The 21,855-nt window shown below is 47.5% G+C and overlaps 1 protein-coding gene across 1 annotated transcript; it reads left to right on the forward strand.

Annotated features, from left to right (window-relative positions):
- Positions 1-4,892: 4,892 nt before the first annotated feature.
- Positions 4,893-19,103, forward strand: LOC132404068 (probable G-protein coupled receptor 132). The gene is made up of 3 exons (XM_059988069.1): positions 4,893-4,994; positions 7,400-7,483; positions 17,801-19,103. Exons 1-3 carry the CDS (start codon positions 4,893-4,895, stop codon positions 18,857-18,859), a joined length of 1,245 nt encoding a protein of 414 aa, XP_059844052.1. The 3' UTR covers positions 18,860-19,103.
- The last annotated feature ends 2,752 nt before the right edge of the window (positions 19,104-21,855 follow it).

Consider the following 21,855-nt stretch of genomic DNA (forward strand, 5'->3'; position numbering starts at 1 on the left):
CCCAGTGTCAGTCCCCACACTAATCCCACTGACCCGCTCTCTCCCCACAGGCCAGTGTTAGTCCCCACACTAATCCCACTGACCCGCTCTCTCCCCACAGCCCAGTGTCAGTCCCCACACTAATCCCACTGCCCCGCTCTCTCCCCACAGCCCAGTGTCAGTACCCACACTAATCCCACTGACCCACTCTCTCCCCACAGCCCAGTGTCAGTCCCCACACTAATCCCACTGCCCCGCTCTCTCCCCACAGCCCAGTGTCAGTCCCCACACTAATCCCACTGACTCACACTCCCCACAGCCCAGTGTCAGTCCCCACACTAATCCCACTGACTCACACTCCCCACAGCCCAGTGTCAGTTCCCACACTAATCCCACTGACCCGCTCTCTCCCCACAGCCCAGTGTCAGTCCCCACACTAATCCCACTGCCCCGCTCTCTCCCCACAGTCCAGTGTCAGTCCCCACACTAATCCCACTGACTCACACTCCCCACAACCCTGGTCAGTCCCCACACTAATCCCACTGCCCCGCTCTCTCCCCACAGCCCAGTGTCAGTCCCCACACTAATCCCACTGACCCGCTCTCTCCCCACAGCCCAGTGTCAGTCCCCACACTAATCCCACTTAATCCGCTCTCTCCCCACAGCCCAGTGTCAGTCCCCACACTAATCCCACTGCCCCGCTCTCTCCCCACAGCCCAGTGTCAGTCCCCACACTAATCCCACTGCCCCGCTCTCTCCCCACAGCCCAGTGTCAGTCCCCACTCTAATCCCACTGCCCCGCTCTCTCCCCACAGCCCAGTGTCAGTCCCCACACTAATCCCACTGCCCCGCTCTCTCCCCACAGCCCAGTGTCAGTCCCCACACTAATCCCACTGCCCCGCTCTCTCCCCACAGCCCAGTGTCAGTCCCCACACTAATCCCACTGACCCGCTCTCTCCCCACAGCCCATTGTCAGTCCCCACACTAATCCCACTGACTCACACTCCCCACAGTCCTGCGTCAGAACTAAACTAATTCTACAACGGGATAGAAGCTGTCCTTGAGACTGGTGGAATGCGCTTACAAGCTGTTCTATGTTCTGCCATTTGGGAAGAGGTGAGAAGAGAGAACATTTGGGACGGTGGAGGGCGGGGGGCAACTGTGGTTATAATGACTGCTTTACAGAGGCAGCAAAAAGTGTAGACTGAATCCAGGGAAGGGGCCTTTATTAATCAAGCCTCTGAATTCAAGGGACAGGAGGTTATGTTGCAACTTTATAAAACTCTAGTTAGGATGCATCTGGAGTATTGCATTCTGTACTAGGAGGGTGAGGGTGCAGACCAGGTTCACCAGGATGCTACCTGGATTAGTTCAAGTTCAAGGTTATTATCATCTGACCGTACATGTATATAACTAAAGGAATCAATGTTCCTCTGGACCATGCGGCACCCACAAAACATACATCACACACAGCACATAGAATAAGATATTACCACAAATAAGTTAAAGTATAATTCAAAATTGATGTGGTGTGCGGCACAGTAAACAGCTCACTGTCCTGGTGACGAGACCTCAGCTGTGGCAGTGTATTTATCAGTCTCACAGCCGAGGACACGAGAAGTTGGACAAAGCTGTGTTGATTTCTCCAGTGAGGTGGAGGTTGAGGGGAGATCTGATAGAAGTCCATCAGATACGAGAGGCATTGGTGGTGGAGTAGGCAGACGGTATCTTTTTCCTTGGGTTAAAATACCTAATATGAGAGGGTATGCATTTCACGTGATGGGAGTAAGGTTAAAGGAGATACGCACAAACCTTTCACTCAGAGAGTGGTGGGTGCCCAGAGTTTGCTGCCAGGGATGGTGGTGGAAGCAGATATGATAGACACCTTCACAAAGATCTTAGATAGGAGCACAAAGATGCAAGGAAGGTTATGGGCATTGTGTATGCAAAAGGGATTGGTTTAGTTGGACATTTGATTACTAATTCAATTGGTTTGGTACAACCTCTCGTTATAGCACACACCCTCAAATCTTCTAGGTAACCAGAGTTATCATCATTCCACTCCTTCATATACATCTCAGTTTGACCAATGCTCAACTGCCACTGTCCCTCAACGCCAACGGCTGTCAGTTGGACACCAGCCCACAACCAACAGAACCTGTGTCCACTGGCCTGAACTTGGTGGTTACAGCATGACAGCGTAGTAGTTAGCAATCTCTTTACCTCCGCTCCATTTTTCCGTAATTTCCCCATGTCACTTAATTCCCTTCACATCCAGACATCTATCGATATTTTGAACAAGCCCAATCAGAGAATGATGCCTGTCCCATCATGAAGCCAAACTCCCCTTCGTGGATTCCATCTGCACTTCTCACTGTCTCATTAAAGCAACCAACATAATCAAAGTCCACTCCCACCCGGGCATTCTCTCTTCTCCCCTCTCCTGTTGTGTAGAAGATACAAAAGCCTGAAAGCATGTCCCACCAGGCTCAAGGACTGCTTCAATCTTGCTGTTACCAAACTTCTGAATGGAGCTCTGTGTGATAAAGATGGACTCTGATCTCTCAACCTATGTCGTCGTGACCCCTACACGTTACTTGCCTACCTACACTATACTTTTTCTCTGACTTTAATGCTATACTCTATATTCTGCAATTATTCTCTTGATGTAGTTATGAATGGAACAACCTGTCTTGATGGTATACCCATCAAAGCTTCCACTCTAGAGGAGGTGAAAATAAACCAATTATTATTTACCACAACAGGGAAGAAAATTGCAAACATTTGCTACCTTCTGACTGAAAAAAATTCTCCTCATCTCAGTCCTAAGCAGCCTGTCCCTTACTCTATGATAGTAACCCACAGGCCTGGACTCCTCAACCTGGGGACATGATTACATTATTGTCTGGTGTGGAGGGGCCACTGTAGGATCAGAAAAAGCTGCTGAGGGTTGTAAACTCAGCCGGCTCCATCATGGGGACCCACCTTCCCAACATGGAGGACGTCTTCAAAACGCGATGCCTCAAGAATGCGGCATCCACCATTAAGGACCCTCACCATCTGGGACTTGCCCTCATCTTAATAACCATCAGGGAGGAGGGACAAAAGCCCGAAGACCCACACTCAACAATTCAGGAACAGCTACCTCCCCTCTGCCATCAGATTTCTGAATGGCCGATGAACACAACCTCATTATTCCTCTTTTGTGCTATTTATTTATTTTGTAACATATTATTTCAATGTGACGCACTGCACTGCTGCCGCAAAACAATAAATATCATGACATACGTCAGAGATAACCTGATTCTGAATCAAACGTTAAGCTGTTCTTTGGTGACTATCTCATGGTGGTATCATACATAAATGATCAGTGACCATTCCACAGGACAGAGCTATCTGAATTAGAATCAGGTTTATTATGCTGCATACAGTATTATGAGGGGTATGGATATGGTTAATGCAAGCAGGCTTTTTCCACAGAGATTTCTTCTCATTGTTCTAATTCCTGAAAAACAGAGCCAGACGACTCCAGTCCCTCATGCAACAGCTTGTTGGCCTCAGAACCGGTCTCATGAATCTTTGAACCAGTTTTGGGGAACTTCCTTGGCTTGTGTTGTACTTGTGTGAAAGTAGAGACCTGTAGGTGAGACCACAGATGGAACCCAGTGAAATTGGTCGTTGGTTCCCTGTTGCAACATGCACTGAGATACAGCTCTGGTTCTGTATTTCAAAGCATAAGAACATTGAGGCCCTACTCAGAGGAAAGCAATGCAGAATGCAGCATACAGTGCTGTAGTTACACCTTGTGTGCGTTGTCTGACTACATGGTTTACCGCCTTGGTAAAGCAGCTAGTGTAACCAAAGGCCCTGGCTTTACAGTGTCAGCAATCTGGGTTCAATGCCCACCATTCCCTGTCAGGACTGTGCACAGGACGCTCCCCCTGGGACCACCAGGGTTTCCTTCAGGTGCTCCCGTTTCCTCGACGTACAGGGTTAGGGTTAGTGAGTTGTGAGCGGGCTTCGTTGGTGTCAGAAGCATGGTGACACTTGTGGGCTGCCCCCCAGCACATCTTCGGACTGTGTTTGTCATTTCACCGCATGTTTAGATGTACAAGTGACAAATAAACAAAGAAACAAAGCTAATCTTTATTAAATAAATAATGGTCCCCTCCCCCACTGAGTGGAAGATACAAAAGTCTGAAATCACGTAGCGCCGGGTTCAAGGACAGCTTCTACCTCGCTGTTATAAAACCATTGATTGGTCCCCTAGTATGATAACGTGACCCTTGATCTCACAACCTACTTTGTTATGACCTTGAACCTTATTGTCTAGCTGCACTGCACTTTCTCAGTAACTATCACCTTATTCTGCAATTTCTTATTATATTTTCCTTTCTATTACCGCAGTGTGATATGTTTTGAAATGATGGCATGCAACATAATGGCATGATTTTATTCCTTGGAGTGTAGGAGAATGAGGGGAGATTTGATAGAGGTTTACAAAATTAAGAGGGTTATAGATAGGGTAAATGCAAACAGGCATTTTATGCTGAGGTTGGGTGAGACTAGAACTAGAGGCCATGGGTTAAGGGTGAAAGGTGAAACGTTTAAGGGGAACTTCTTCACTCAGAATGGTGCAAGTGTGGAACAAGCTGCCAGCAGAAGGGGCAGATGTGCGTTCAATTTCAACATTTAAGTGAAGTTTTAAGTACATGGATGGGAGGGGTGTAGGTGGGTGTACACCTTGGGGCATATGAAAATGATAAACCAATTTAGCAAATTTACCAATTTGTGGTATACATAATTAAGAAAGGATACACTTGCACATCCATTACAGTAGTAGGCCTTCTGTTGCTTGGGTTCGACCATGGATGTTGCATCCTAGCTGTCTACACAGGACAGGACAGTACAACATGGAGAGCAAGCTGTTGCCCCTGCAGCAGGCTCCCACTCTCCAAGCAGCTGATGAATCCAAAGGTATGGCACCAGCTGTGTTCCAGGAGTTGCCAGCCCGTGTGGGGACTCCAGCTCTGGATTTTTCCTCGGGCTTATTCTCAAAGCCTTACCCATGAGCTGCAGAGTTTTGAAATCAGAGCCTTCCTTCTCCTAGAAGGAAACCACAGCCAACGAGCCCCATTTACCCAAAGCGACTGGTTTTAAGGTACCAGTAACCTTAAAAAGTCTTTGCCCGTTCTCCTCTCAGTAGAAATGGTTCCACCAGGTTTGTTACCTAAGCCACATGTGAAGGCCAGGAACTGGACTTGGTCGTCAGAGGCTTTTTGAGACACGTGCCATTGGGAGCATTTAATAGGCAGTGGGAGATCAGCCCCATTACTCAAGTCAGCTTTGACTACCTTAAGGACCCACACCCATACAAAGGGGAAAACAAGAACAGAGTGCAGAGAACAGTGTTACAGTGACATATTGTGTACAGTGTCTGTCAACATGTCTCGCTGCCTCTGTAAAGCAGCCAGCATAATCAAAGCCACCAATATTGGGGGAGTTTAGGCCCAGAGGGCACAGCCTCAAGATAGAAGGACGTCCCTTTAGAGCAGAGCTGAGGGGGATTTCTTTAGTCATAATCTGTGGAATTCATTGTCACAGATGACTTTACAGCGCTAATGATCTGGGTTCAATTCCCACTGTTGTCTGTACAGATTTTGTGCATTCTCCCCGTGACCACATTGGTTTCCTCACACATTCCAAAGATGTACGGGGTTAGGATTAGTGAGTTGTGGCCATGGTGCGTTGGCACTGGAAGTGTGGTGATACTTGTAGGCTGCCCCCACACCAACCAAGGACTGCGTTGGTCGTAGATGCCAGCAACACATATCACTGTACGTTTCGATGTACTTGTGACAAATAAAACCCATCAAACCTGGTCCACCACTCGATCATGACTGATTTATTTTCTCTCTAATCCTAGTTCTTCCACCTTCTCCCCTTTGCTTTTGATGCCCTTCCTAATCAAGAACCTATCAGCCTTCTTTTTAAATATAGCCAATGACTTCATCTCCACAGCCATCTGAGACAATGAGTTCCACAGATTCACCATCCCCTGGATAACAAAATTCCGTCTCATCTCTGTTCTAAAGGGATGTCCTTCTATCATGCAGCTGTGTCCCATGATTCTAGACTCTCTCAATATTGGAAACATTCTCCCTATATCCACACTATCCAGGCCTTTCCAGATTGGATAGATTTCTCAAGATCCTCCACCTCAGTAAACTCCAGCGAGTACACGAACAGAGCAAGAAAACTCTGCTCATCGATGAACCCTTTCATTCCTGTGGTCATTCTCATAAACCTCTTCAGGACACTTTCCACTGCCAGAAATGGGGCCAAAACGGCTCACAATATTCCAACTGTGTTCTGACTAATACCTTACAAAGTCTCAGAATTTCATGCTTGATTTTCTATTCTAGTCCTCAATAGTGTCTCTGCTGGCCATGCTGCCAAATTAAGTAAAATATACCTGCCTATTAATGATCCACATCCTTCCATTCAATGCTGTTCATGTGTCCAAGAGCCTGTAAATTGTCACCATCATATTTGCCTCCACCAGCTCCCCTAAAAGCCCGCTCTAGACATCATTTACTCTCTGTGTAAAAGAAAGCACGTTTGCCCCACACATCTCCTTTAAACGTTAGACGTACCTGAGATTCTACAGATGCTGGAAATCCAGAGCAAAACCCACACAAAGTACTGGCAGAACTCAGCAGCTCAGACAAAAATCGATTGTGAGGAATAAACAGTTGATGTTTCGAGCTGAGGGCTCCCCTTACCTTAAAGCTGCGCCCTCTAGTATCTAACCTATTTTCTCCACGTTCTCGTCACTCTCCTCAGAATCCAGTTTGCCCGAAATTAGCACAGCAAGATGTCGGTGGAGAAACGCTGCTGACTGGCAGCTTCCAGGCTGCCGGAGTTGGTGCCGAGAGAAACACTGAAGCTTGAAGCAGCCAGCTCAGGGGCTCGGTAGGGGAGGGTCACAGTGTAGGGATCCTCTGCTGCTAGAGAGAGAGGGACCGGACTGGGTGGGGAAGCCCCTCACCAGGAGCGTACCACCTCAGGGGGCCAAATGAGGGGCAACAGTGGGACTGATGAGCAGGAAAGCAATAGAACAGTCCGGAAAGCATTGACTATGAATGAAAAGAATGGAAAAGTTTATTCTTGTAAATTTTTTTTATTATGAGTAATAATTATTTTTATATACTAAAATAATTCGACTGTGCCCAAACCCTCATGACTTGCTGCTTGACCTGCTAAGTTGCTCCAGAAGTCTATTAATAAAAAGTGTGTAGGTTCGACTTCTCCTCCTGAGTGTGGTGCCTTGGAGTTAGTTTTTATGTACTTCGTGTCGGTCGCAATGTCAGTAGCTGGGTACTGAGAGAGAAGTCAACTGGGTTGTCACATCCTGTAGGCTGTACAGAAACACGCTCACTCTGAACACAGCCAGTCGCCGGGTGACTTCCTATCAAGCTCACACAGGGAGCCTTTCCTAAAGGTAAGTGTTCTTCTGTTTTTTTAACTTGATTTAATTTCATGAACTGGTTCAGGATTCCAAACTGGGTGATTTATTGCAGGTGGATCTCAGTTCCAAAGCGGAGCAGGCTAAGCAAGGGCTGAGAGAGTTGGGCTGCAAATGGGGCACGTGCAGTGGATGGTAGGTGGCAGAGAGGCTAGGAAGGAATGGGAAAGAGAGAGAATAAGTTTCAGTGATGAGAGGGGTAAGCTCAAAGGAGAGTCATGGGCATGTTTTTTTTACACAGTGAGAGGTGAGAGTCAGGAATGTGCTGCCGGGTGGGGAAGGCAGATGGAATTGAGGCGTTTACTGAAAGAAACTCTTAAACAGGCACATTAGTATGCAGGCAACGAGGGACTTGGACCAAGTTTAGGCAGAAGCGATTACTTCAGTTAGGCTTTTAATTGCTAGTTTAATTAGTCCAGCACAACATTATGGATCAAACTAATTATTAGTAAGTAGTCTCCATGCCGACTTCTTCTAGGATCTCTAGGGGGTGAGGAACAGGGAAAGAAAAGTAGATAGGTCGAGAATATGAGAGAGGAGGGGGGAGAGAGAGGAGGGGGGAGAGAGAGGAGGGGGGAGAGAGAGGAGGGGGGAGAGAGAGGAGGGGGGAGAGAGAGGAGGGGGGAGAGAGAGGAGGGGGGAGAGAGAGGAGGGGGGGAGAGAGAGGAGGGGGGGAGAGAGAGGAGGGGGGAGAGAGGAGGGGGGAGAGAGGAGGGGGAGAGAGGAGAGGGGGAGGAGAGGGGAAGGGAGGAGGGGGGAAGGGAGGAGGGGGGAAGGGAGGAGGGGGGAAGGGAGGAGGGGGAGAAGAGAGGGGAAGGGAGGAGGGGGAGAAGAGAAGGGAAGGGAGGAGGGGGAGAAGAGAGGGGAAGGGAGGAGGGGGAGAAGAGAGGGGAAGGGAGGAGGGGGAGAAGAGAGGGGGAGAGAGGGGGAGAGAGGGGGAGGAGAGGACAGGAGAGGGGGAAGAGGGGGAAGAGGGGGGAGAGAAGGCAAAGAGAGGGGAGGAAGGGGAGAGGGAAGGGAGAGAGAGAGAGAGAGAGAGAGAGAGAGAGAGAAAGGAAGTGATCGACAGAGTGACTGGGTAGGGAGAGGATGGGGGCAGACCTAACTTCATCTCCCATATATTGTGACAGATGGGAAGTGAAGAAGGGAGAGGCAGATCTTCATAGCCCTCGATTCTCCAGGACACCCGTGAGGACAGTGTGCAGGAAGGAGATGTGAGGAAGGGCTGTTAAATTGTGCAGAGAGTTACAACTAGATCTTTACTACTTGCTGATAACGCTGGGATGTGACGATGTAATACCTTGAAGTGGTTTCTAACAATGTCATTATGAAACTATTAGTCTTAACGATATCATTGTAGCAGTGGTACTAATGATGTAATAACAGAACCACTTGTTACTAATGAAATAATTATGGGAACTCTAGACCTTAATTACAATAAAACTATTGTCCTAATGATATACTGACAGTAATAATTGCTCCTAAAGACCTCACTGCAAGACTATTGGTTTGTAGTGATGTAACTACAATAAAACTGAGAAATACTCAGAATTAGAATCAGGTTTAATAACACTGGCAGATGCTGGAAATCCAAGCAACACACACAAAATGCTGGAGGAACTCAGCAGGCCAGACAGCATCTATGGAAAAAAGTACTGTCGACATTTTGGGCCGAGACCCTTTGGCAGGACTGGGAGAAAAAGCTGAGGAGAAGATTTAAAAGGTGGTGGGAGGGGAGAGAGAAACAGCAGGTGATGGGTGGAACCTGGAGGGGGAGGGAGGAAGTAAAGAGCTGGGAAGTTGAATAGAGAGATGAAGTGAGAAAGGGAAAGGGGGATAGGAAATGGAGGATGGGGGGATGGGGTTTGGGCGACATTACTGGAAGTTTGAGAAATGGATGTTCATCCGGTTGGAGACCACCCAAACTGAATTTAAAGTGTTGTTCTCCCAACCTAAGTGTGGCCTCGTCACGACAGGAATGGGAAGTGGAATTAAAATGGGCGGCCGCTGGGAGATTCCACTTGTCTATTCTGAAATCTGATGGTGGAGGGGAAGAAGCTGTTCATGAAAAGTTGAGTGTGTGCCTTCAGACTCCTGTACCACCTCCTCGATAGTAGCAATGGGAAGAGGGCACGCCCTTGGTGAAGGGGGCCATTAATAGTGGATGCCGCCTTTTGGAGGTTTCCTTGTTGCAGGGGAGGCTGGTGCCCATGACGGAGCTGGCTGAGTTTAAAACTTCCTGCAGCTTTTTCCGATCCCGTGCAATGACCCCTCCATACCAGTTAAAATGCTCTTCACTGTATGTCTGTAGAAACTTGCAAGTGTCTTTGGTGACATATCAATTCCCCTCAAACTCCTAATGAAATATAGCTGCTGTTGTGCCTTCTTTGTAATTGTATCAGTGTTGGGCCTGGGATAGTTAAGAGATGTTGACACCCAGGAACTTGAAACTACTCACTCTTTCCACTGCAGATCCCTCGATGAGGACTGCTCTGAGTTCCTCAATGTTGTTGCTGCGACACTGCTCGGTCAGCTGACCCATCTCACTCCTGAACGCTTCCTCGTCACCATCTGAAATTCTACCAATAGCTGTGTCATTGGTAAATTTTTAGATGGCTTTTGAGCTGTGACTAGCCACACAGTTGTGGGTGTAGAGAAAGTAGAGCAGTGGGATAAGCAAGCATCCTTGAGATGTGCCAGAGTCAGTGAGGAGGAGATGTTCTTTCTGATCCATGAAGACTCTAATCTCCTGGTGAGGAAATCAAGGCTCCTATTGCAGAGGGTGGTACAGGGACCCAGGTTTCAGAGCTTTCTGATTAGAAGTGAGTGTATGATTATGTTGAATGCTGAACTGTCGTCAAAAAACAGCAGCATGATGTACGGGTGACCCGAGGCAAAAATCCAAGTTATTGATGCAGTTACTGGAATCAGGTTTGTATCACTGATATACATAACGAAGTTTGTTGTATTGCGGCAGCAACAGGGTGCAAGAGATAAAAAAATACCACTCCAAGTTACAATAAATGAATAGTGCAAAAAAGGGACGAGCAGTGTTGATGGGCTCACGGTCTGTTCAGGAATCTGATGAAGGGGTAGAAGCTGTTCTTAAACTGGGAGGCTTCAGGCTCCCGTACCTCCTCCTTGAACGTAGTGATGAGAAGACGGCATGCCCCAACTAGTGAGGGTCCTTCGTGATGGATGCCACCTTCTCGAGCACCACCTCCTAAGGATGTCTTTGATGCAGAGGAGGGTTGTGACCGTGACTGACTGGCTGACACTACAAACTTCTGCAGTCTCTTCTGATCCTGCACACCAGACGGTTCTCCGCCACACATCGGTAAAAAATTCCAAGAGATTTTGGCGACATTCAAAGTCAAACTCCTAACGCGGTAGAGCCATTAGTATACTGATTTAAATTACAAACTCTTAAAGATGATGTTATGATCAGTTAGGTTCCTAGAATACAGTTAAAATAATGAATCCTCACAATGTAACTGTGAAGCTCCTGGGTACTAATGATCTACAGTAATCGCAATAAAATATTGAGTCCTTAAAAATTAAAGATTATTTGTCACATGTACATTGAAACATCAAAACATATAGTGAAATGTATTGTTCTGCATCAACAACCAACACAGCTGGAAGGGTCAGCGTGCTTCTGGCGCCAACGTAGCATGCCCACATCTTACTAATCCTAACCCATATGTGGGAGAACATCAGGGCACCCAGAAGAAAGGCTCGTGGTCACAGGTCAGACTGGGCAGCAGACTTCAGAAAGGTAGGTGGAACAATGGGTTAGTAGGTTTGCAGATACTAAAATTGGTGGAGTTGTGGACAGTGTGAAAGACTGTTTAGGTCACAGCAGGACATTGACAAGATGCAGAGCTGGGCTGAAGAGTGGCAGATAGAGTTCAACCTGGTGAACTGTTAAGTGATTAACAGAAGGTCAAACTTAAAGGCAGATTGCAGGGTTAATGGCAGGATTCTTGGTGGAATGTTGATAGTCCACAGATCCCTCAAAGTTGCTGTGCATGTTGATAGAGTTTTCAAGATATATAGTGTGTTCTCCTTCATTAAGATGGTACTTAAAATGGCAGATGGAATTTAATACATGACGTGCTGCAATCTGGGAGGACAAACCAGGGTAGGACTACATAGCGAATGTTAAGGCACTGAGGGGTCTGGTAGAACAGAGGAATTTGGGAGTACAGGTTAATACTTCCTTGAAGATGGTGTCACGGGTAGATAGGGTCATAAAGAAAGCTATGGGCACTTCACACCTCATATATCATGAATCAAAGTTTTGAGTACAGGATTTGGGATATTATGTTAAAGCTTTGTTTTGCATACCATCCATACTGATCATTTTTTTACAACTTGTATTGAGGTAGTAGAAGGTAAAATAACAGAATGAAGAATAAAATGTAGTGTTAGTTGCTGAGAAGGTGCAGTGCAGGCAGACAACATGGTGCAAAGTCAGAACAAAGTAGATTGTGAGGTCAAGGATCCAACTTGACTAGGAGACCATTCAATAATCATATAACAGTGGATCAAACCTGTCTCTGAGCCTGGTGGTACGTGCTCTCAGCCTTTTGTATCATCTGCCTGATAGGAGAGGCGGGTGAGAACGTCCGGGCTGGGTGCGGTTTTTGATTACAGAGGCAGCAAGAACCATAGGTAGAGTCCATAGAGGGGAGAGAGGCTGGTTTCCGTGATGTGTCCACAACTCTGCAGTTTCAATACGTTTCAAAGGTACATTTAATGTCAGGGAAATGTATACAATATACATCCCGAGATGCTTTTTCTTCGCAAACATCCACAAAAACAGAGGAGTGCCCCAAAGAATGAATGACAGTTAAATGTTAGAACCCCAAAGCCCCCCACCAGCTCCCCTCCCTCCCACACATAAGCAGCAGCAAGGGAGCCACCAACAAAAAGCATCGCCCCCCCCCACCAAGCTCGAGCGTGCAGCAAAGCATCAATAAAGACACAGACTTGCAGTACCCCAAAGATCACTCGTTCACCCGATAATTTGACATACCACAACAACAGAATGCAGAATACATTGTGGTCAGAGACAGAGCAAAAGCCTTCAGATAAGAGAGAATGCTTTCCAAGATGCATTGGTAAAAATTGGTGAGGGAGAATGTGGGGTTGGGGTGGGTCCACCTTCCGGTTGATCTGTATCCCACTATCCTTTCATAACCTACTTCACCGTCTACCGGTTCACCGAATTCTGTATCAGCTGCAAACTTACTAAACATACCATATATATTCTCATCCAACTCATCTATATACTGTGTACCACAAACAACAATGATCCCAGCACCGATCCCTGTGATTCACCGCTTGTTACATGGAAGATAGAACATAGAACATCACATCAGAGTACAGGCTGCTCAGATCATGAAAATCAATCTGACCTTTCCCTCCCACATAGCTCTCCATTTTTCCATCATCCATGTGTCTTAACGTTCTTACTGTTTCTTAATATTCCACACACCACCACTCTCTGTGTAAAAAAAACTTATCTCTGACATCTCACCCGTACTTTCTTTAAACATATGCCCCCTCATTTTACATTCTTCCAGTCAGTAAAACATCCCTCAAGAACTTGCTCCTGGCAATCCAACCCTACCGTGTGTGACTTCGCTGAAGTCAGCAGAAACAACTTGTCTTCAGCGATTCAGTTACTTCCTCAGTAAATTACTTACATTGGACTAGTCAGACAGGAGTTCCCCAGCACCAAACCATGCCGAATCCTTCCCATCAGCCCCCGCTTTTTCAAGTGTACGTAACTCCCATCCTTTAGAAATTTTCCCCAATAGTCCCTCTGGATGCAAAGCTCACTGGCCTCTGGTTTTCTCCTTTGAGGTTTCTTTTTAAGGTCTGAGTCACAACACTCTCACTCACAAAATCAGCTGCAGAATGTGTTAATTTCATTTAGTGCGGATGTCATAGAACATAGAACAATACCACACAGGAACAGACTCTTCCAAGGAGCATCTGATAGCCCAGAGTTTAGAAGAATGAGGGGGTATCTCCTTGAAACTATTGAAAAGCCTGGATAGAGTGGATGTGAAGAGGATGTTTCCAATAGTGGGAGAGCTAGGACCAGAAGGCACTGCCTCAGATTAGATGAACATCCCTTTAGAACAGGGATAATAGAAATTTCTTCATCAGGGGGTGGTGAATCTGTGGAATTCTTTGCCACAGACAACTATGGAGGCCAAGTCATTGGAGATAGGCTCTTGATTAGTAAGGATGTCAAATATTTCAGAGAGAAGGCAGGAGAATGGGTTGAGAGGGATAATAAATCAGCCACAATGGAATGGCTGAAAGGCCTAATTCAGCTCCCATGTCTCATGGCTTATACTTTCAGCCAATGATATCTGTGCTGAACACAATGTCAGATTAAATTAAATCCCTTCTGTCCACGCATGATCCTTATTTCTCCATTCCCTTCATGATACTATCCAACACCTCTGCAGTATCTGCTTCCACGACCACCCCTGGCACCATATTTCCGGCTCCCACCCCACACATCTCCTTTAACCTATACCCACTCTCTTTCACGTTAGATGCATGTCCTCTTGCACACACACACACACACAGCAGAAGGAACTCGGAGGGCTGAGGTCATCAGGACTGGAAAGGAAGGGGGAAGAAGCCACATTAAGAAGGGGAAGGAGTACAAGCTGACAGGTAATAGGTGAAACTAGGTAGAGGGGAAGGTTGGTGGGTGGGGGAGGGGATAGGTGGAAGTCTGTAGCAATGGTGGGGCCCTGGGAGTGTTGTAGGACTAGAGGTACGTGGATCTCTCGAAGTGGTGATGTAGATAGACAGGGTGGTGAAGGTGGCGTTTGGCTCACTGGCCAACAGGGTGGCAAGGCTTGATTTATAAACTGGACAGGCTGGGACCGTTTTCCCTGGAGAAGATGGAGGCTAAGGGGTGACCTTACAAAATCATGAGGTGTGTACGTGAAGTGAATGGTAATAGTCCCTTTTCCCTAGAGACGGGGAATCTAAGAGGCTAAGGTGAGAGGGGAAAGATTTAAAGGGGACTTGAGAGGCAGCTTCTTTGCATAGAGAGTGGTGGGTTTATGGGGCGAGCTGCCTGAGCAGGTGGGACCAATTCCAACGTTTAAAAGGAATTTGGACACGCAGGTGGATAAGTATGATGTCAAGGGGTGTGGGCCAAACACAGGCAAATAGGCCTCTCTCAGGTAGGCATGGGGCAGGATGGGTGCCAGGGCCTGCTTTCATGCTGTGTAACCATGACTCTATGACTCATATCAGTCGGGGGAGCGTCCTCTTGCAGAAAGAGAGATTTAGTCATGTTGTGTAATTTCATGAGGGGGTCTTGAGAGATTACATAGGAAGAATCCACTTCACCTAAGTTGGGTCAAAAAACTTGGAGAGGGGGAAGTGAGGGCAGAGATTTTAAGCATCAGAATGAGAATTGCGTAAGTATTTTTGCAGGGAGACCAGAAAGAAGTTTATAAAACAAACAGAAGCACAGAAAGGGTAGACTGGATCAAAATGTCAGAAACCAGAGGACATGCATTTAAGGTGACAAGTGGCTAGCATAACACTTCACCACACCAGCAATCGTGGTTCAATTCCTGCAGTCTCTGAAAGTCTGTACGTTTTCACATTGACCGCATGGGTTTCCTCCGGATGCTCCGGTTTCCTCCCACAGCCCAAAGATGCACTGTTAGGGTTAGTCAGTTGTGGACACACTACGTTGGTGACAGAAGTACCTCGACACTTGCAGGCTGCCCCCAGCTCATCCTCAGACTGTGTCGCTCATTGACTCAGAGAACATATTTAAATGTATGTCTGTACAGCAAATAAAGCTAATCTTTAAGGTGCGTGGGGGAAAGTTCAAAGGAGACGTGCTGGGCAAGAGAGTGGTAGGAACCCACAGTGGACTGCCAGGGGTGATGCTGGACGCAAATACAATAGGGGGTGTTAGGCAGACACGTGAATCTGCAGCGAATGGAGGGAATGTGCTGGCAGAAGAGATTTAGTTTAATTTGGCATCATGTTGATGCAGACATTGTGGGGCTGAAGGGCTTGTTCCTGTGCTGTCCCAATCTGTGTTCCATGTGCAGTCTGACCCTACTTCAATACAGACTGCGAAGGAGAAATGGCCACAGAGGGGGATGGCTACTGTAAAGATGAATGCATAAACTTATTACAAAGTGATGAAATATCGCTACATAAACTTGATGCCGCTGATACTAAACTTGATTCTGATTCAGAAATTATTTATTATTGTCACATGAGGTACAGTGAAGAACTTTGTTTTGCACACCATCCACACAGCTCTTTCCATCACCTCAATACATAGGGGTGGTCCAAGGGCAAACAATGACGAATGAGGTGTTGGAGTTGCAGAGAAAGTGCAGTGCAGGCAGAAAATAAGGTACACGGGACATGACCAGGTGGACTGAGAGTTCAAGAATCTATGTTAGCACACAAGAGGTCTGGTCAAAAGCAGCAGGGTTAAAGTTGGTATCCCAGCCCCTATTCCCCTTTGCCACCCACCTTCCCCCTCACCTATCACCTGCCAGCTTGTACTCCTCCCCCACCGCCGCCTGCTTACTCTGGCTTCTGCCCCCCTTCCTTCTCAGTGCTGGTGATTGTTGTTCTGTGACAGCAAGGGCAATTCATCGACATAAACATTACTATAAATTTCAGAAATAAATAAACAGTGCAAAATAAAAGGATCCATGGGTTCATTGTCCATTCAGAAATCTGATGGCGGAGGGCAGGAATCTCCTCCTGAATCATGGAGTGTGGGTCTTCAGGCTCCTGTACCTCCTCCCTGATGGTAGGAGTGAGAAGAGGGCGTGTCCTGCACGTTGAGGATCCTTTGTGATGGATGCTGACTTCTTGAGGCACCACCTCAACATTCGCATTCATTTCTTGAAGACTAGAATATCAGAGCAAAGAGGTGATGCTGAGGCTTTGTAAGATGTCCTTGGTGGTGCCTGTGATGGAACTGGCTGAGTCTACAACCCTCTGCAGCCTGGAGCAATCCTGTGCATTGGAGCCTCCATACCTGGGTGTGATGCAGCCAGTCAGAATGCTCTGCACCACCCACACTACAGCTTCATGAAAGGGATACAGGAAGTTAAGAAATCTGAACATTACATTACACTGAGTACATGACATAGCATAATAATTTAACCATTTCCTCTGTCTGCACTCTAGGGTGGAACTTACTTTTCTAATTAAACTCTTCCTCTGTCTTTTTCTTGTCTAATGAAGGGCCCCACACTGACTGTTTTTTTGCTCACAAATACAGCCTGATCTGCTGAATTTTCCCAGCAGTTTCCATTTTCAGTGTTAATACTATTTTAGAACATAGAGCATTTCAGCACAGTTCAAGGCCATTGGCCACAATGTTGGGCCAACCCATTAACGAATCTAAGCCTTCCCTCTGACACAGATCTCCGTTTGTCTATCATCCACCTGCCTGTCTGAGAGTCTCGTAAACACACTGAACAGATCCACCTCTACCATCACCACTGGCAAGGCATTCCAGACACCCACCATTCTCCATGAGAAAAAACTACTTCTGGCATCCCCCGATAAATTATACCCTCTCGTATTAGCCACTCCCATTCTGGGACGAGGTCTCTGCTCCACCTACACCTCATCGCCTTGTCTCAAGTTAAGTTGCCTTAGCTTCTCTGACCCTACTCACAGACACAGAGCAAGGAGACAAGCCCTTTGGCCCTGCTGGTCCATGCTGACGAGGTTGTCTACCTGGGCAAGTCCCATCTGCCAGCACTTGCTGCTGTTTAACCTTTCCTAAATGTCTGAACGCATCTGTGGTTGTACCCTTCCCTGACAGCTGGTTCCACATTCCCACCACCCTCTGTGTGAAGATGTTGTCTCTCAGGTCTCTTACAAACCTTGCTCCTTTGGTTTTAGCCTCCTCTACCCTGGGGAAAAGATTGTGACAGAACTCATTATCTATACCCTCATGATTTTATGTAATTATGTTAAGCCACTCGTCATTCTCACCCCTTACCTTATACTTGTATACTGTGAGCCTGGGCTGTTCCTGAAGGTTCAGCTCTCAGTCCTCCGCAGCCCTTTGGTCTACAACACCCACCTCTGGGGAATTCCAGTGGGTGGTAGTGATGGGGGAATCTGGTGGAGGGGTGGTGGTGATGGGGGAATCTGGTGGGTGGTGGTGTGAGGTTTGGGGGTCGGTGTTGAGCAGGAACATGCCCTCTGCCTTTTTTCACCCCCCCCATCTTCCTCTTCTTCCAGGTTGGGGCGAACGTACTGTTTGCTGACGGGGAGCCGGTTGCCATGAGCAACATCACCTGCAACATCACCTACAGCCACTCCAGTATCCCTCTCACCACCGTCTACAGCCTGGTGATGGCCTTTGGCTTCCCAGCCAACCTGCTGACCCTGATCCTGAGCACACTGAAGATCCGACGGAAGAACATACTCTCCGTGTACCTCTTCACCCTCTCGCTCTCGGACCTGGCTTACCTCTGCACCATCCCAAACTGGATCACCTATGTCCAGAACTTGAACAAGTGGCACCAGAGCCAGTTGTCCTGCAAGATTACCGGCTACATATTCTTCAACAACCTCTACATCAGTATCCTCCTGCTCTGTTGCATTTCTGTCGACCGCTGCCTCGTGGTTCTCTACCCTATCGAGGCCCGGTGGCGCCGGCGCCGACGGACGGCCGTGTTAGTCTGTGTCATCGTCTGGTTGATGGTCATGGCCATCCACACCCCTGTCTTCGTTCTGTCCGGTGTGCAGAGTAACCAGAAGAAGAATGACTCCTGCTTCGAGACATTTCCTATGCCACCCCTGGTAGCGAAGTTCAATTATGCCCGCTTTTGCGTGGGGTTCTGTATTCCCCTCTGTATCTTGGTCTGGAGCAACGTCCTCATCTTCCGCCGCATCCAGTCCAGCCCCTGCCTCAACCTGGCTCAGAAAGCCAAGGTGAAGTACCTCGCCTTGGCCGTGATCCTGATCTTCTTCATCTGCTTCACCCCCTACCATATTATCCTCCTGAGCCGGGCCGTAGCGTACTCCATGTATCCAAACAACAGCTGCTGGTTTGAGCAGAAGATCTACACAGCATCCACGGTGTTCCTCTGCCTCTGCACGGTCAACAGTGCCATCAACCCCTTCCTCTACATGTTCTCCTCTGAGAGTGTGAGGCAGGAGCTGAGGCGGGACCTCCGCATCCTCGTCTGCCTTCCCGTCCCGCAGGAAAGTGGGACTGACAGCTACACCTTCAGGAACGGCCCAAGCTCTCGGGTCTCCATCTCTCGGAGGGAGGAGGTGACCAGCTTGAACTGAACAGCTTGGGGTCCTCAGGCACACGGAACATTGGTGGACTCCACCTGCGTCTCAGCTGGCCAGCTTTTTCCAGTGGACCAGAGTCTTGCCAGACGCCAGGGAAGATTTCCGCAGAGATTTCAATCACCAGGCATCCTGAGATCCAGCTGAGACATGGTAGATGCCAAGATCTGGCCTGAGAATGGAAGGGCAGCAGACATGGGCACACCTCCAGGAGACAGTTATCCTTGCTGGAAACTGGGTTCCCAAGCAGGAAAGTGGGGGCGGGTGGGGTGGGAATATGTCATCAGGAGAGATTGGGGCAGCATCCAACTGTACTGACCTTACCCTGGGAGTATGTGATGGGACAGTGTAGAGGGACTTTCAGTCTGTGTCTGACCCCAAGTGTGTGTGATGTGACAGTGTAGAGGGAGCTTAACTCTGTATATGACCCCAGGAGTGGGCGATGGGACAGTACCAGTAAAGGGACTTTGTGCCTGACAGTGGGAGTGTGTGATGGGATAGTGTAGAGGGAGCTTCATTCTGTATCTGACCTATGCTGTCCCTGCCTAAGATTGCTTAATCCTCTGTATAAGCTTTACCAGCTCTGATAATCATCAGCAATTGTGCAAACACAAATGTTGCTGGAATCCATTTGATCAAGTGAACTGACATACGGTAATTTGAGGAGAATATCAGAAGAGTGTTAGTGAACATTGTGATCATGTGTTATACTAGCGAGAACCAAAGCAGAGGGAAGATTGGGATCTGTTAGATTGGATCATCATCCAACACTGTGATTGCATCATCTCTCAGAGATTGTGATTGGATCACCTTTCATGGATTGTGATTGGATCATTCCTTGGCAATTTTGACTGGACTAATTCACCATTGAAAATGTGATTGCACAGTCTCACAGGGATTATGATTCAATGATCTCTCGAGGAATGTCATTGAAATATCTCCCATGGACTGTTACTGAATGATCTCTTAAATAATGTGGATGTTTCACATCCCAAGGAATACAATTGAATAATTTCTCAAGGAATGTGGTTGATTGATATCTCCAGGAACATGATTGGGCAATCTCTCACGGAATGTGATTGGACAATCTCTCAGGGTCTGTTTCAGGAATGTTCTCAGGGATTGTGATAGGATGACCTATCAGGAACTTCAATTGGATAATTTCTCAGGGAATCTGCTTGGAAATCTTTGAGGGGCTGTGATTGGATGACCTCAGGGATTTTAAGAGGAAAAACGTATGGATCCAGACAAAAGGTGGGAAGTAGTTGGCTCGGTTTCCAACTTCAGGATCCAAAAGCCTCTCACTACTCTGTTACTTCCACCCTCTTTGGTTTTGTATTATCAATGGTGCCGTGGGAAAGTAGTGATGTCATCAGTGGGGCTGGGCCCTTCCACCAATCAGGAGCCATTGACCTATTAAAGATGTAAATGAACTGGCTGCGTCCGAACTTCGAGCTTTAACTTCAGACAGCGTGATCTGTCATTGTGAGATTAACCCCTCAATGTTGTGACTCTGTCACTGTGAAACTTACCCCTGGATGTTGTGACCCTTCACTGTGAGACTGACCCTGTGATGGTGTGACCCCATCATTGCAAGATTGACTCTATTCCTTTCCACAGATGGTGCTCAGCAGATCAGGTAGCATCAATTGAAAAGAATAAAAAGGCAATGTTTTGGGCTGGGTGCCTTTGTGGTCTGATTTATGAAGACCTATGTGTTAAAAGTTCCCTTTACCACCCTAACTACTTTCAAGGAATTATGGATTTGTACCTTGGCTCTCTCAGCTGAAACGTTCTCTGATTTTTCCTTCCACAGGTGTGGTCCACCTGGCTAGGTTCCTCCAACATCTCTGCTGTTCTTTCATACAAAGACTCACACTGCAGTGATCACTCAGCTGTGCTGAGGGGGTTGTGGGGGGAGAGCCTGACTCAGCTGTGGGGTGGGGAGGGGAAATTTAGCTTTGATTCAGAGAACTGAAAGACATGGTTGGAATTTCCAGAGTCAGTTGAATGAATGTGTCAGTTCTGCCTGTGCGTGCCTGGGCAAACCACAGACCTAGTTTCATGACAGGTGAGCACTTACACTGAATCACACGCTACGTGGATGAACTAGACTGGAGCCTGATCACACGGGAGATTGAAAAGGGACCCAGGGAGCAGCTTCATGCAAATAGTGATGCAGTTTTGGAATGAGATGCCAGAAACAGTGGTCGGGGTGGGCACATTACCAACATTTAAAAGCCATCCAGATAGGCACATGGATAGGAGAGCTTTAGAGGCGTCTGGGCCAAATGTGGGTGGATGGGATCAGCTTGCTGGCTGACACAGTCAGCAGGAACGTGTTGGGCCAAAGGGCCTGTTTCCATGCTCTATAACAATTAAGCTGGGGAGTTCTCTGCCCGTATAATGGAGCAGCAAATGTCTGGGGTGATTTAGAATGTAGAACATAGAATGGTACAGCAAAGTACTGGCCCTTTGGCTGTTGTGCTGACCTTTTAACCTACTCCAGTTTCAATCTAACCCTTCCCTCCCACATAGCCCTCCATTTTTCTACTATCCAATTGTCTCTCTAAGAGTTTCTTTAAATGCCCCTAATGTATCTGGCTCTGCCACCACTCCTGGCAGGCTGTTCCACACACTCACCACTCTCTGTGTAACAAACTTCCCTCTGGCATTCACTTCATACTTTCAGTTGGAGTTTGGACTCCCGTCAGTCCCTGGTCACAGCAAACAAGCCTTTGCCCAACCTGCCTATGCCAACCAAGATACCCACTGGCCCAACTTGTCCAAGATGCCCGCCCAGGCCAGTCCCACACTCAATAAATCCAGAAACAGCTCCTTCCCCGTGGTACCAGGCTTCTGCATGAACCAGTGAACACTACCTCACGATACAACCCACACAAAATGCTGGAGGAACTCAGCAAGTCAGGCAGCATCTATGGAGGAGAATAAACAGTCAACATTTTGGGCTGAGACCTTTCATCAGCATCTTA

Source organism: Hypanus sabinus, chromosome 2 (genome assembly GCF_030144855.1).
Source record: "Hypanus sabinus isolate sHypSab1 chromosome 2, sHypSab1.hap1, whole genome shotgun sequence".
NCBI classification, from domain to species: domain Eukaryota; kingdom Metazoa; phylum Chordata; class Chondrichthyes; order Myliobatiformes; family Dasyatidae; genus Hypanus; species Hypanus sabinus.